The 15,694-nt window shown below is 39.0% G+C and overlaps 1 protein-coding gene across 8 annotated transcripts in view; it reads right to left on the bottom strand.

The window, feature by feature from the left end:
* Window positions 1–14,840, bottom strand: part of LOC127649598 (E3 ubiquitin-protein ligase RNF220-like) — a 155,480-nt gene extending 140,640 nt beyond the window's left edge. For 7 of the 8 annotated variants that reach the window (XM_052134783.1, XM_052134787.1, XM_052134785.1 and 4 more), the window contains exons 1-2: window positions 14,524–14,840; window positions 3,711–4,563 (exon numbers count right to left, since the gene is read on the bottom strand). In XM_052134783.1, coding sequence (XP_051990743.1) covers window positions 3,711–4,356 — 646 coding nt within the window. In that variant the 5' untranslated portion in view covers window positions 4,357–4,563; window positions 14,524–14,840. The remainder of the gene's footprint in view (window positions 1–3,710; window positions 4,564–14,523) is intronic. The other variant, XM_052134784.1, reaches the window with a different exon arrangement.
* Window positions 14,841–15,694: the final 854 nt, after the last annotated feature.

The raw sequence follows: 15,694 nt of genomic DNA, 5'->3' as shown, positions 1-15,694 counted from the left end.
TATTAATAAATGAACCCCAATACATTAGGTTACATCAAAATTATGAAAGTAATTTGCAATGGTCAAATCATGTAGAAATAGCTCCATAAGGTAATAACTGAACTTTTTACAGTTCCTCATAACCATTGGAAACTGTATGCTATGATTCTCTAGATGTCACCTATTGTAAGTATTGTAACTGAATAATCTGAGATATAAATACCCACAGGGTGAGGCTGTCGTATTACATGTCTCTGCAGAAATTGTGTCATGATAGGACTTCATGCTGTGGTTTACTGCTCACCAGCATGGAGGCTGAGAATCACACTGGCTGCTGTATTGTGCAGATTTGGAGCTTAACACCCCCTGAGAGAGGACAAGGCTCCTGAAGTGACAGCCAGTAGCACGGTACCCAGTCAAGGGGAACCCAGTTTAAGTCTCTTCTAGAACACTGGTGGAAATTCAATTGCATTAGAGCCCTTGGTGGGCCTAAGGTTTAATCTAATTAGATTCAGCTTCAAAAGAGAGAGGAAGAGAAGGAGAGAGGCAGAGAGTGAAAAGCAAAACTGTCTCCCACTCTCCAAATCATTGTATTTTAAAACTCCCTCTCTTCATTCCACAGAGAGCGGACTGAGGTTTTCCTATCCCTTCCGCCACTGTAATCCCCTCTCATTTCAGCAATAGAAGCCGCTGCTCTTATCTGATAGTATGAATGTCAGATTACAGCCCATTGAGAGACTTGGATTATACTTGGATTGGCCACCGAGAGCCACTATCTGCTCTTAATCTGATCTGAAGGTGAAGGTGTTATAATCCCTCTACACGAATGGACCAGCACAGTATTGCTGCTTCCTGTACGGCTGGCAGTTCAAAAGCGCTAATGTGGAAGTCTTGAAGAGAGCTCTCAAATGAGACCCCCTCAGAGAGGAAATTCTAGATGAGATACTGGACACAGTCTCCTCTAGTCTGTCTCTCTTCCTCCCTCTCACTCCTGCCTTCCTCTCTCATTTCTTGTTGGGTGTCATTCATGGTCCTGCCTGCCTGCGTGCTGCTGTTTTTATCGGATCAGTCTCAGCTCGCCGCCCTTGTCTTTCATCTGTTCGATCAAGGGTGCTTCCATATCTCCCTCTCTCTCTCTACATCTCTGTTTCTCTCTCTTTGCTCAAAGAGAGTAAGCGGGTTAGAGAGTGAGCGATTGAAGTGAATTCTGTATTTAAAAAGAAATAAATAATAATATATATATATATATATATATATATATATATATATATATATATATATATATATATATTAAGATTTAAAAATGTGAAAGTTTAAACATATAACATTTTGAAAGTTTGAACATTTGTAATTTGAAGATTTGAGTGAGAGATCTTACATATAAAATGTGATGAAGAAGAAAAAATTTAAAAGTTGTGCTGCTGAGAAAGAATTAGGAAAAGCCAGGGCAGCAGAGAGTCACATAAAACAAGAAATATCAAATCAAGCTGTATAAAGAAAGCAGAGAACGCATAGGAAAAGAAAAAGAAATAGAGAAACCATTCAGCAAGACCTTCAACTCTGCATTCAAAATGACCAGACAAAATAATGAGGCCTCACATTATGAGCTTGTTTAAATGAACACCAGAAAGCTGTTTTTGCGAAAAATCTGCTTAAGATTCGAAATCAGTGCACTTGTTTACACATGTTATCGGCTTTCTCTTTACTCCCATATACATGCGGCTCACTCAGTAGGCATCTGAGAAAGACTTCACTATTTTATTCTCTGTTGCTTCACCTTAATTCCAGAAATTCAAGAATTGTTGCCGTGTTTGTTTTCTTAACTTTAAATTTCGACCTGCAGAGAAATTGCACTGCAAAAGTGGGGTTGTCCTTTTACGTAAAACTCTGGTATTCCCCCAATGTACTTAATGTACTTGAACACATATTTGCAGATGTGAGGGACAGTAGTTGATATTTTAAATTGGTGTGTAAAAATGGGTATAGTTTATAATGTATGTGCTTTTTTCCTCCACTGTACTCTCAGAAATATTGAATTCTTTCCACTGTGTTGACTTGGTAATATGATGTATGGCTCCATCCTATGACATTTGTTATCTGGTTTGTTCCTAGCACACGCACACTCTTCAAGTGAGGTCACAGTCTCTCCAAAACATACACTTGTGTGCATACTTAGCCACACTTTAGCTAAATCTGTCAAAACATCACATTTGGGACATTCAGAGGTGTATATAATTGATTAATAAATAAAGTGAAATATACAATTTCCTTTCATTCCAAAAAATTCTAAAACAATTATATTCTAAAGATTAATAAAAAAAATAAAATCTATTAGGGGTATGGTTTGTGTTGTATAATAATTATAATTAGCTTTAAATAATCAGAAGTTTATGAAAGGTGCACATTTAGATAGATAAGTAAACGTGTGTGTGTGTGTGTGTGTGTGTTTGTGCCTCATAAGCTTAGTAATTGCCTTCTCAAATTATAATTACTAACAAAACCAAAAAGCTCTTTTCATTGGTTAACACTTGTGACTCACATTTAGTGAATAAAATTATTTCATGGCAGAACAGGGTGTGAGTGTGTGTGTGTGTACGGGTTTGGGTGGTTTGCAAGGGCATTGTTTTATGTTACAAACTGGTAATTACAAGTGTATTATGTTATAAATGTGGTTTATGAGAACATTTCTAGTGTCCCCCATAATTCAAATTGCATAAAAAAAAATACTAAACAATGTTTTAATATTTACAAATGCAGAATGTTTTTGGTGAGGGTTAGGGGATAGAATTTATAGTTTATACAGTATAAAAAACATTATGTCTATGGAGGGTCCTGGTAAGGATAGATGCACCAACATCTGTGTGTGTGCATGCATGCGTGCGTGTATGTGTGCGTGGGTGTGTGTGTGTGTGCGTACCAATGTTTTCACTGGGACTGTATTTGAGTAAGAGTGGTCAGGTTGGATTACTACCGTAATACCACTGGGCTTCCGCTCTGCAGAGGTCTTATGAATCTGTGCACACATTTCACATTTCCTCACCTTCAAACGTGCATACACACTCATACACAAGCTCTCTCACCAAAGAAAAACCTCAATTTCATTTATGAGTTTTATCTGTGGAATTTATCTGCTCTGTAGGAGCAGCAGGGCACAGTCTCTAAACATTCCCCAACAGTTTGACTTGTGACATGGGACACACTTTCTTCATTATAGGGATAATATGTCACAGCAAGACATTTAAGGGGTAAGTTGTGCTAAAAAAAATGGCTAAAAACCTTGAAGCTTTGGTGACATTTATATTGACATTTGGGTTTTTGTTTCAAATAATTAACCTTATTAATTTAAAACTGTATGGGTAAAATTTTAATTTGTTATCAAATGTTTTTTTCTTTTATGGCTCAATTTAATTAATATTTTTGCTATGTTATGAGTTAGGAATTAGCTTATCATTTTAATAATTAAATCAGACTACAATTAAAAAAATATCAGCATAGTCTCAGTTATTGTAATATAATGTGAATATGAGATTCAGTAACTAGCTTACATAGAATAGCCAGCAAAATAAACAGTTTCTACAGCAAAACAAAAATGGGTATCAAAGAAATGTGTGTTATTGGATATGTGCACAAGGGGGAAAAAGTGTTTAAATAGTTTATGTTATTTAAGAGAGTATTGATGTTTTGTGTCGTGATAAAAGTGCACTTTGTTTAAAAAGTAAAAGAGTACTCACAGCGCTCAATGCGATCCTCTGGGCTGGATGAGGTCTCCCGGTCTGACAGCAGGCCGGACACTGCAAAGATCTTCTTCCCAGCATCTTCTACAGCTTTGAGAGCACTAGGTGAACTGGAGGGAATATGAGCCCCGCCAAAGTCATACTCTTTCCCTTCTGCGTCTGAGTAGCGCAGGTGCGGAGAGGCATCAGCCTCCAGGCAGCCCTTCAGTCGCTTGGCAGGGGTGAAGGCAGACTGGTATCCCCCTCCAGCTCCATCACGATCCTCAGGAGAGGCGAAGGGTCGGAAGGCCCCGACGCCACTGTGGTTGAGCATGCTTATTGGGGAACAGTCTAGATTGGGTGGGGCAAACTGGTGGTGGAGGTGGAGGAGAGATGGAGGGAATTCCCTGTTGGGGAAGCCTGGCGGTACAGCGCCCTGTCGGTGGTACATGGAGGCGAAGGTGTAGGAACCGTTGTTGAAGGGGAGGTGAACGTCCTTCTCCACGGACACTGGCACGCCAAATGGGCGAGGCTGCTGGCAGGGGATGGAGGCATCACGGCTGGCCTCCGCCGTCGATGCTAGCACCATTAGCGCTGGGGATGCTAATGGGTTGGGCAGATAGGAGGAGCTCTCCATTTTAAAAGCCGCCCGGTGCAAGTCCATTTTGGTGATTGGGCTGGGGTTGGGCTTAGGTGGGGTAAGGGGTGAGAGCAGGGGGGTGTGGGGAAGGGGTGGAGAGAAGAGAGACGGGGTAAAGGGTATGGGCAGAATGGTGCAATCTCTTCCGTTGTCAACTCTCTCTTGGAATCAGGTTCGCTGCAAGGAGTTTGGATCGCTATCACTAATGGCTCATCTTCAATGGTCCTCCACCTAAAGAAAGTTGAAAAGAGCAGGAGTTACATACCACTTCAAAAACCACTCTGAAACTCCTGCCTACTTTTCCCTCTCCAAAATAGAAAGTTTCTTTCCACAGATCTGAGGTTAAGATCACATATAAGCCTCTTACTCCATCTCCCTGTCTGTGGAGCAGAACGGCGTCTGAGGAAGATAAGAGCAGCGCGCTGATCAGATAAGAGCGCAGCCCTGCTCATGTGAACACCCTGGTCCTCTGCCTCCGATGGGATTCTCATACTGATATTGTATCAGCCTGCCATCTGCACAGGAAATTTGACTGAATGAATAAATTAGCCGCACTTTACTCCTTGACCCCTGCTGCAGCCAAACAGCCCGAGAAGCCCAGGAGGATAACGTTCACTGGTTGGCAAAAGTGAATTTAATGAGAAACGTTTTAGTGAATCTGTGTCTATTTGTGTGCTTTAGTGTGAGTCTGTCAATCTGTCATTCAAAAATCCCTTTAGGGTGACTCAAAAGTGACCGTCTTTTAGTTACATGGACACTTGAAGGTGCTGTAAGCGATTTTTTAATGGAAAGATATGCAAACATTTTTACCACTCCCTGAAAGATATTAATGAAATAAGTGTCCTGAAATATCTCACTGGTCTCTGTGACAGTTCTAGACTCTGTAAACAGCAAACAAAAAAGGTGTTCGCAGGACGCGGACAATGACGCTTTCTGCTTGTCAGTCATATTGCTCGTTTTCATGGTATTGTAGTTGCAGCGAAATATTGAGGCATAATGCCATTTTCATGCCTTGTTGCTCATAACAGTTGTCAGTTGAGGCCACTATTTTTATGCTGTTGTTTTTGAAATCCATCTCTGCTTGTGGTGGTGTCAATAAAGCTCATTTTGGGATCTTTGGAGTGCTGGTTTGGAAAGAGGAGGTGTGGCTATTCCAATGGCTCAGCTTGTTTAAAATTCTAGAATGGCTAAAATCGCTTACAGCAAATTACATGAAATTCACGAATGAGCATGTAGATTAATATTGATATATTTGGTTGTACACAGTTAATTAATAGTTTGCACAGTAAAAAAAACATTTTATCAAAACAGCATTTAAAAGGGTAAAATTTATGTAAACACTCTTTTATAGAGCATAAAGGGGAAATATGTATAGGAGCAGGTAGGGAAAACATAATTTAATCCATGCATCTGGAGAATGGCCTTTCTATACAGAGTAATTCAAACGAATGGGCCTTCAGACTTGTGTCATGGTGAGGCCATTTCAAATGCCACAGAATATTAGACACATAAAATAAACTCAAGGGGAATTTATCAGAGCTTTTTTTCAGATGTCAGCTGTCTAGAACACTCATTTAAATAAATGTTAAAACTCGATCTGCATGCACACTCACTGTGGCCCAGTAAAAAGAGCTTTACATTTTCACATACATGGCAGGGGAATGTGTGCCGCTTCCTGCCTGTACAAAACGAGTTACAAAACACCGCTTGATGCTGGCAAGAAGCCCAAGAATTGCATTACATTTCATCTTTTCACCCAGTCTAGTTGGGAAAATAGCACCTTGAAAATTATACCAGTATCAAAAGCCCCAGCTGTCGTTTTTTCTGTCTCTCACTCATCAGGGCTTCGCCTCTGTATCGAATCTCTCCCCTCAGATAACCTCTAAAAAATGAGTGCGGGTGGGTGTTGATAGCAAGGTAATACAGTGATAAGTACCTGGATATTTCAATTTTATTATCATTACCATCAGCGCAGTCAGGCAGTGTGAAACTGACAATCCAATAAAAGGACACAGGATACCCCCAATGGTGCACACGAGAGAGAGAATGTGGGGGCATAACTAGGCTGAGTGTTGTACAGATGTGCTAATCATTTCTGTGGCTGCGGCTGGTCTGCCTGGTGCCCCAGCTACACACGCACAAAAGCATGCACAAACTGAGAAGCCAGTGTCCCAGAGCAACCGGAGAGAGGGCAGTGAGTCAGCCTGACACACACTGACACGCCAGAAAGTGTGTGTGTGTGTGTGTGTGTGTGTGTGTGTGTGTGTGTGTGTGTGTGTGTGAGCACGAGAGAAAAAAAACAGAGTGGGAGAGGTCGTAAGGGGGTAGTACCACAACATCCAACACAACTCTAGTCTTTCTCTACTCCCTGATGGTTTTTTATTTCAACAAAATGAAACAATGTTTCTAAGCAAAATGCACAGCGGATCCAAGAAACCATTTTAAATGTCTCCAAATAAAATTATATTACAAAGAGTTCAGCATGAATAAATACATTCACTTAGCACTTTATTAGGAACACTACGGTCCTAATAAAGTGCCAGACATGGTCTTCTGCTGTTTTAGCCCATCCGCCTCAAGGATCGATATGTTGTGCATTCTGAGAAGCTATTCTGCTCACTTCAATTGTACAGAGTGGATATCTGAGTTACTGTGGCCTTTCTGTCAGCTTGAACCAGTCTGTCCATTCTCCGCTGACCTCTCTTATCAACAAGGCACTTCTGTTTAGGACTGCTGCTCACTAGATGTAGGGCCATAGCTAGTGGGGTAAAAGGTGTTGATGATTCTAGGGGCCCAAAGGTTCAGGGGGCCCCACAACAAATTCTAAACTGTATGTTTTAATAGGAAAGGGGCCCAGAGCAAAAAAAAAAGTCAGGGGGCCCAGATTACCTTGCTACGGACCTGACTGGATGTTTTTTGTTTTTGGCACATTCTGAGTAAACTCTAAACTGTTGTGTGTGAAAATCCCAGGAGATCAGCTGTTACAGAAACAATAAACCAGCCCGTCTGGCACCAACAATCATGCCACGGTTGAAATCACTGAGATCACATTTTTATTGCTCCTGACTCATATCAGCGTGATTTTATTCATTGCATTGCTGCCACACGATTGGCTGATTAGAAAATTGCATTAATAAGTAGGTGTACAGGTGTTCCTAATAAAGTGCTCAGTGAGTGTACTTTATCATCACTTTTTCATAAACATTATTAGAAAATAATTAATATTTTAGAATGATTAATATTATAATAATAAAATACCTCTGCAAGAAACATATTTGTGATAGAACCAAACAAAACATTTTGATTTGTTATCCAGTGGTGGAACATATACAAAAGAAAATGAAACTAAATAAATCTAACACTGAATAGTTACATGAATCTAGCATTGCATTTCCTTTCCAAATTACATTGTTATGATATTGCACTGTCAGTTACAGTTACGTGCAACGTCCTCTCTCTCAGAAAGTTAGTGATGTAAGGAATCAGAAAGGATATCCACGAGATACAACAAAGACAAATAAGAAGTTGTCAAGAATACATTTTCTTGTCGAAGCTCTGGGGAAGAGTGCAAATGAATCCAATTTCATAGAAAACAAACGACTGTCAGATTTGACTGCTGAGAGAAGAAGCAAAAAGTTTCGAAAGAGGGGTGTCATTCAAACTGCAACTCCTGCTCCTCTGCCTGTCTGTCAGTATATTTAGAGATTGTTGACAACCGTGAAAGTGCCACTCGTACATTTTATTACAGGACAGGGCAGACACTGTCATTCAATACCTTCAGGAAACACACACAGACCAAAACCCACACATCTCTAACTCTCTTAGCTAGACAACACACCATCTGAAAATACTAAAAATGGCAACAGTTACAAGAATGTGCATGACTAAAGGATTTCATGCTAATTGCTACACCAAATTAAGCCTTGCCAGCGATTTCACATGCTTTTTTTAACTTTAACTGAAATGCTTCCAATACTGTCGAAAAATATGATGTGGTATGAAGGCTGTTATGTATGCAGCTGCTAAAATGGAGAGCCCTCAAATTATGTTGCAGGAAATGACACAGTGTGGAGCACATTTTAACTACTTTACTCTTGAAAACTTCCCAAACACCATTGTCTGACGGGTCTTAGTGGCACTCCAACTCGTTATGTTTTTTAATCACACTGAAGGGTAAACTTTTGTTTATCTACAACCAGCTTCTTGAGCGTCCACTTGAAATGGCTGCCGTAAGGTAGACACAAACATGGTACTCAAGCCCCCCCTCCTCAGCTTGTCAATCAGGGTGCCGTGTTAAATATTTGTGGTGAGTCGTGTGAGGAGGGTAAAGGTGTCCTGTGTATCGCTTGGGCAGCACTTGCGTGGACAGCTCACTTAGTATTCCGAAGGAAGCGCTTTTGGACCGAAGGACGAAGGACTGTCGATATTATTGAAAATACAGTCATTCACTGTCAGCTGGCCTGCAAGTCCACACAGATAATATATCTTGCTGAATTAGAATCAAAGTCCTTGCAATATGAAATCTACCTTGAAACAATTCAATAATGTGCAGCAGCTGCATTATGAGACATAAAAAAATCTGAATTCGCATTCTGAAGACGCGAAAGTGAGATTTAATGACAGAGTGAGAATGCAGTGAAGGATAATGACACTTGGACATACAGCTAACTAAATCAATAACGATAGTACAAGCTGTGCCTCAACACTCCAGTTCACTATCAACAAATAAATTCCCCACAGTGTATATGACACACAATAAAACCCAGCAATAAATAGTGGTAATCAATCACTTCTTTATTGGATCTTATCATCTGCATTAGTATACTGAGGACCTGCCTCTAAACTTTTGCAACTTTTTTTTTCCGAGACAAAATTTGCACAATTTACTCTCGGAGTAAAAACATACACCATCCAGCACGAGCTGTCAACATAAGTGAGGATTTGCTTTTCAAATAAAGCTTTGCGGTAGACCCCGGGGAACATTGATTCATTGTGAACAAAATGATTTTCAAAGTTTCCTGTCTTGCCTGCCCTATTCATTTCAGGGGCTGATAGACTGTTTGTCTCATCCCACCCACCTTAGCCAACTAATTCCTCACTAAACCCAGATTATTTGCAAGGTGTCTGGATCCTCTGTGCTCGAGCCAGCACTGGACTGCAAAGAAGCCACACCACCCCCACTCTCCGCCCTTTACATTTGTCCACTGCTGCCTGCCACTGTGTACTGAGACAGAGAGAGAGACTTTACACTGTTTTGATTTCACCCGGTTTGAACACCTGTGAGCACACTGCTAGCCAACCAGAGGCTCGACAATAATACATAACAAAGCACAGTGAAAAACAGCCTGCCCAACACACTCCCAAGGTGAAATCGTCAGGATTTGTACGACTTTTCTAAATTTGGATAATTCGTATGATATCATGTGTCCTGACGGCAACTTGCTGGCCAGCCTGTAGTAAAAAACACAAGATAAATTTAACTAGCACTGTTAGACTTTTATTCCAGGATCAGTTCCTCAACATATATGATGGTGGTTTTATTACCTTTTTCTACAAAGTATGAAAATAAAATTAATTTAATGCGGATCCTTCTGTGTTTCTCTCAACATTCTTATATACAAATTTTGCATGAGTTTAGCAGTTGCTACATTCAGGAATAAACTATGAATAACTAAAGTATATAACATTTTCAAATATCTCCAGTGGTGAGATGAGCTGTGTCCCACTCATCGTCTAATGTTCCGTGGGAAGACAATAAGCAACATTCATAAAAGCAGATAGATATATGCCTCTTATTGATCCCGGGCAAATGCATTGGTAATGCCTTGTGGGAGAGGGTGTAAAATTAACTTATTCTACAGCACTAAAACTCACATTTAATGGACAGGTGGGTAAATAAAAAAGGGCAAATTACAAAAAGCTTTTGTTGACTGCAGTGCAGTATCTCTATCAGCTCAGTAGTTTCCAATGGAACAGTCACTGAAAGAAATCTCACTTTGAATTCAAATGAAATGCAGTGTTTTGTCTTTTTGCATGATATATAGACATTTGGTCTTTCGTTCATTTTCATTTCAGCCTTTTATTATATATGGAAAATATATAAAGTCATATAAGCTGTAAAACCGGCATTTTGAATAATAAAAAACATGCTTTCTGCACTTCAAAATAAAAAGAGTGCGCGCATGGCCAACGCCCCATTGAGTTTCATAGCCATGACTGAAGCCAAAGAAATAATACAAATTTCTTAAAGGTTATTATGAGTCAATTTAATATAGTAGTAATCAATTAATTAAATTTAAATAGACATGGAAACAGTAGTTTATGAGCGCGTTAACCTGTCCAAAAAAAATTGCATGCAGTTATATTATAATAGTTATAAAAGTATAACTCTAAATTATATGAATCTAAAATATATATTTAAATAGACACGCTAGTGCGTAAGGAAGAAATCGGTCATCAGTATTCAAAACCTCCATGTATCACAAGATTTTATACAAAGGCATTACTGCGGTTGGGGCTCTTTACCTAACAAACAAAGTATCTCACTCACCATAAAATTTCAAATGTTCCGCCTCGGGACTAAATAAAAAGGTACACGAATAGGCGTGTCTGCACGCTTCAAAACATAATGGAAGGGGACATGGTGAAGTTAGGCAATCCAAGCATTACACCTGATCATTTTCATCTTTATATAACCGTCCAAACATGTCACACACGCGCATCTGAACATTTCTGAAGCGACTTTTCGATGGTTTCCAAAGAATCCTTAGAAGGACACGGCCTTTCGCTATGCCCAAACAGTGTTATTAGTGTAGATTATTTTAATTGCATCCCGTCCCACCATCTGCATGACAAATGAGCTTTCAGTCAAGTGTTTATTAGCACGTGAAAACATAAACATGCGTGAGGGAGGGTGGATATGAGTTAACGGGGTTAATTCTGGTTTAATTCGTTTGAAACAGCACGCTTGTCGATAACACGGAATAGACAAAAGGGTAATCGAGCCGGTGCATTTGAGAAATGTGTGCTTAATTTACTTTCGGTGCGCAGTGTCGGGTGGATTTGTCTCTAGAACCCAGACCAGATTTTTATAGACGCATGGCTAATAATGTAAGTTGGAGCCGTTGCAGTTTAATGCGGCTGTTTAACGCTCGGTCTGTTTCCATCCTCGCTCTCTATATAGGAAGGATGCTCTCCTCTTCTCTTAACAGTTAACAAGAATAAAAATGTTGATTCCGCTTGCTCGCTCGCCGATTTTTTAATTCCACGCAGCGCACAAATCCAGATTAAAATAACTCTGGCCATTGATCCGGCCACTGGAATCGACATTAATTTTAGTTCACTTCTCACTTTGCAAGGAGATCGATGAGAAGCAATAACAACTGACATCGACGCTGAAAAGGATAGAAATGAAAAAACAGGGCTGAAAATCGAAACGCTGAAGAATAAAATCATCTGTGTTGTCTGTCTAAGCAGCTACTGCCATCGGGACAAGGTGTCTGATAATTCGAGGCATGACAAATAAATGTGTTCCTTCATGAGATCAAATATGAGTGAATTAAACTGATTGCACATTTGGAGTTGTGTGCAAGAGTGCAACAGGGTGCCATTCATTTATTTGTTTTTTTATTCATTCAGGTAAAAGTTATTATTTTAATCGATAGAAATAAGACGCACCCTAATTCAGAACAAATGTGTTTAAATTATTAACGGAATTGCAGTCTTTATATAGTGGTTTTGCATATGACCTTAAGTAAAATTAGAAGGAAAATGAATAACATATAAACATGAAATTGTATTAAGAAAATGCAGCATCTTCCACAAGGTTCCTCCGTATCCCACTGTCCATTTCCTAACATCGATCACTTTAGCTAATCATTCCAGTAGCAGCATCAATTAACACACTTATCTTTTTAAGGACCCTAATTGCATACTTCCCAAATTAAATACATAACGCATTTGATGTTTTTTAAAAATCTAAGTGACCATCCAACATGGTGCAATAAAATTATTAAATGTCATAATTAAGATTTATGACAGAAAAATCTATAATTAAATATCGAGGAAATTAAGCATGTAATCTTGAAAAATGATTCTGTTTGCATCATTGTCTGTATGAAAGAGCGCGAAAACAGTCAATTTGTCCTATAGAAAATGTACAAAAATAAACGAATAAAAACTATTGTACAGTGCACTACACTTTATTATTATATTTTGTGTGACTATAAATTTATATAATAATAATAATAATATAGCTAACTAAATTAAACACAAATCATCACAATAGTCTATATTCATAATTATAAATTGTTTAATAGTTTCCTCTTTAACAAGACTGTTGAATAAGGTAATATGAGCTATAAACTCTTACTTTCAAATGTAAAATCAAAATTCACGAATATAAAAATTAATTCATTAAATTAATGAAGCTATTTATTTAAGTGTAATCTGTGATCACAATTAATAATTAATTGATGTGACTGTGCATTTAAGAAGAAAAACATGTTTATGTGTAAAGGTCTACACGAACACTTGAAATTTTGAAATAGATTAGGCCCCTACATGAATCTATAAATGTAAATACAGTTACTGTTACACAAATGCTTCCCAAGTTTTGCGTAATAGTATGTTTGGATTGAAGACCACTGTTTTTTCCCCTTTGTTTGTTTGTATTTTTTTTATAAATATTTTGACTAAACATAACGCGTTTAAGAAGTTTTGTCATTATTTAAATAATAAGTAAAGGGACCCTTTTGTAAAAAAAATAAAATAAATGATGATGAGCCTACACTAAAGGACAAGTCTCCCTCTGAAAGCTCTGCTTAGAATTTTCCTTGGAAATTCTATTAAAAACTTGTGAGCACATGCGGAAACACTCCCGTTTGTGCTGTGTAAATTGTAGTGACCCATAGTAAACAGGTGTTTCCTTCCACCATGTTTCCTTCTGCAAGAATTTTATAAAATGTCATGATTTTATGTGCTGTCTAAACGAACTGTCTAAAACTGGTTATTAACAGATTAATTTAAAACAAAATATTTATTTTTAAATTAGCACACACGCACATGAAGAGATACATATAGACAGCGTTAAAAGGACCAACAGTCTATTGTAGTTTCAGTAAAAAATATAAATTATCCGCAACATTGGCCTCGTGCGCTTAAATTAACGGTCTGATTACAGACAATAAATTGGAATAGTAAAATCTCCACTCACATGAGTCGTTTTTACATCCACTACCAGTCACAAATTAGTTAAAAGTCCGTGTGGGAGCGTAACTGAACTTCCCAAACAGCTGGCTTTAAAGCACCAGTAGGCTAAGCTCGGTCTTTTCCTGTAACGGTTAGTTATTAAGGCTCAACTACTAAACATCGCACACAACCACGTTATTTTCGTGGGTGGCCCATCACGGACATCATTATTTCATATTTACATCTCAATCTTTCAGTTCTGTCAACAAAAACACTATTGTTTCAATGTCTTGCCCAATTTCCCACGACCCCGCAGAACTCACAACTCTTAAATAGCAGTTCAAGACGAGGACAAATAGCTGTCTTTGTTTACAAACATTTTATTTACCGGCGTTTTTGAAAGACTAAGCCATGTCATATTATTAAAACTGCTTATGGTCACACGGTTCATATGTGACAGTAGCCTAATGTATAAAACAGTTACACTCTCTGACGATGGCTGTACATATACATTCCAATCAGTCACCTTAGGTCAAATGGACAATTTGACACCAAGAACTGACGTAAAAGTCACACCAAAGTAAGCTGCTGAAAGGTTTTAGGAGTTCAGTAACTCATCCACACTAAACGCGACACTGCTCCATAAAGACAGTCACTAAAGTAATTGACGCAATCAAGCCATTACGCGCGAGACAAACATATCTGATACAAGACCTCTTGATATGAAACAAGGATTCAAAAAGTTGCGAATCATCACCATGCGCGTAATTCTATTTCAATGCAACAACAAAAAATGACAAACAACAACAGTAACAATGCAGTGCTGTCCTGGAGCATGGGACTGCAGTGCTAGGGTGCGTTAAATCAGGCTCGAGGTCACTCAATATTAAACAAGCATTCAGATAGAACTAGGTTAATTCACAGATACACGAAACATTAGACGCGGGCAATTTCCCGTTTGGCAACAAAAGCAATCTCTGTCAAGAGATTCGGAGCACTTACGTTGTTTAAAAAATCCTTTGGAAGGTTTGAGCTGTCCTTTTATCCCCCCCTAACCGAAACTTTTCTAAACAGCCGAAAGAAAGCACCGGAGATCACCGCGGAGCATGAGAAGGGAAGAAGAGTCGCACCTCGCGGAAAGAATGTGAGATGGTCGCCGCGCGTGAGACAGAGAGTTCCTGGGTCTTGTCGCGTGTTGAGAGTTGTATCAGTTGCATGTACCGATGAGAACGAGTGTGCGTTCAGTGGCAAAGTAGAGACGATAGGCAGAGATTTGCTCAGAGGTGGAAACAGTGTTGGAGGTGCAGTGCTGCCGCTCAGCGCCAGGTTCGCTCATTGACTGACATTCATTCTCTCCTCCTCGCGGAGACCCTGACCCCCCTCTCCACGTTCCCGTGGGGGATCTCATGGGCTGTTTTGTGAGCACGGAATGAATGATCCTCTCTCTTTACCATTTAGAAGACCTAGAAAATTAAGTCCACGGCAAAACAAAATACGTTTAAAAAATAATGCGAGGAAATATGTAAGTCGGTGTCCCGTTGTTATTTTTACACAGAATATAACACATTTTCGCTATTAAGGGTAAAGAAGTAACAATTGTTTTTATTTATTTATTAATTGCTTATTTGTTGCAAAAACTAAAGCATTTTGAGAACATTTGTCAGGCAGCAAAATGTTGGGTAATGGTTCTGATGCATTATCTTATAACACATGCCTAAATATCGTTATTTTAAAGCTACGATATCATTTTTTAACAGGTTAAACCAAGTTAAATGAGGTTGTTGGGAAACACGTTCAAACTGTATTAGGCTCCTATGACTCGAGTGTCCACCTGACACAACACGCAGAACATCCCGTCCACCTGCTGGACAGAGTTGGAATTACACACTGCTGGAGTCACGCTTCGAGAGCTAATATAAAGCCAAGTTTACAAATGTCAAAAGTTTCTTATTTGGTAAAGTATACGGGTTTTTTTATTCTTATACTTTAATATTTTTTAATAATGAGAGAACACCCTTACTCCAGCAAGTTTGTTTAATGTGTTCCTTTACTTGCAGTTAGGTCAGAGTCCAATGGGTCAGAGAGAGTGCAGGGTTGGGGTGATGGGAGAGGAGTAGCCATACATACTGTGTGTGCATTACTGCATTACATTAGCACTCTCTTGTATTGCTAA

This window comes from Xyrauchen texanus, chromosome 9 (assembly GCF_025860055.1).
Source record: "Xyrauchen texanus isolate HMW12.3.18 chromosome 9, RBS_HiC_50CHRs, whole genome shotgun sequence".
NCBI lineage: Eukaryota > Metazoa > Chordata > Actinopteri > Cypriniformes > Catostomidae > Xyrauchen > Xyrauchen texanus.
The sequence above is the reverse complement of the archived record's forward strand: the minus strand, read 5'-3'. Positions and strand labels throughout refer to the sequence as shown.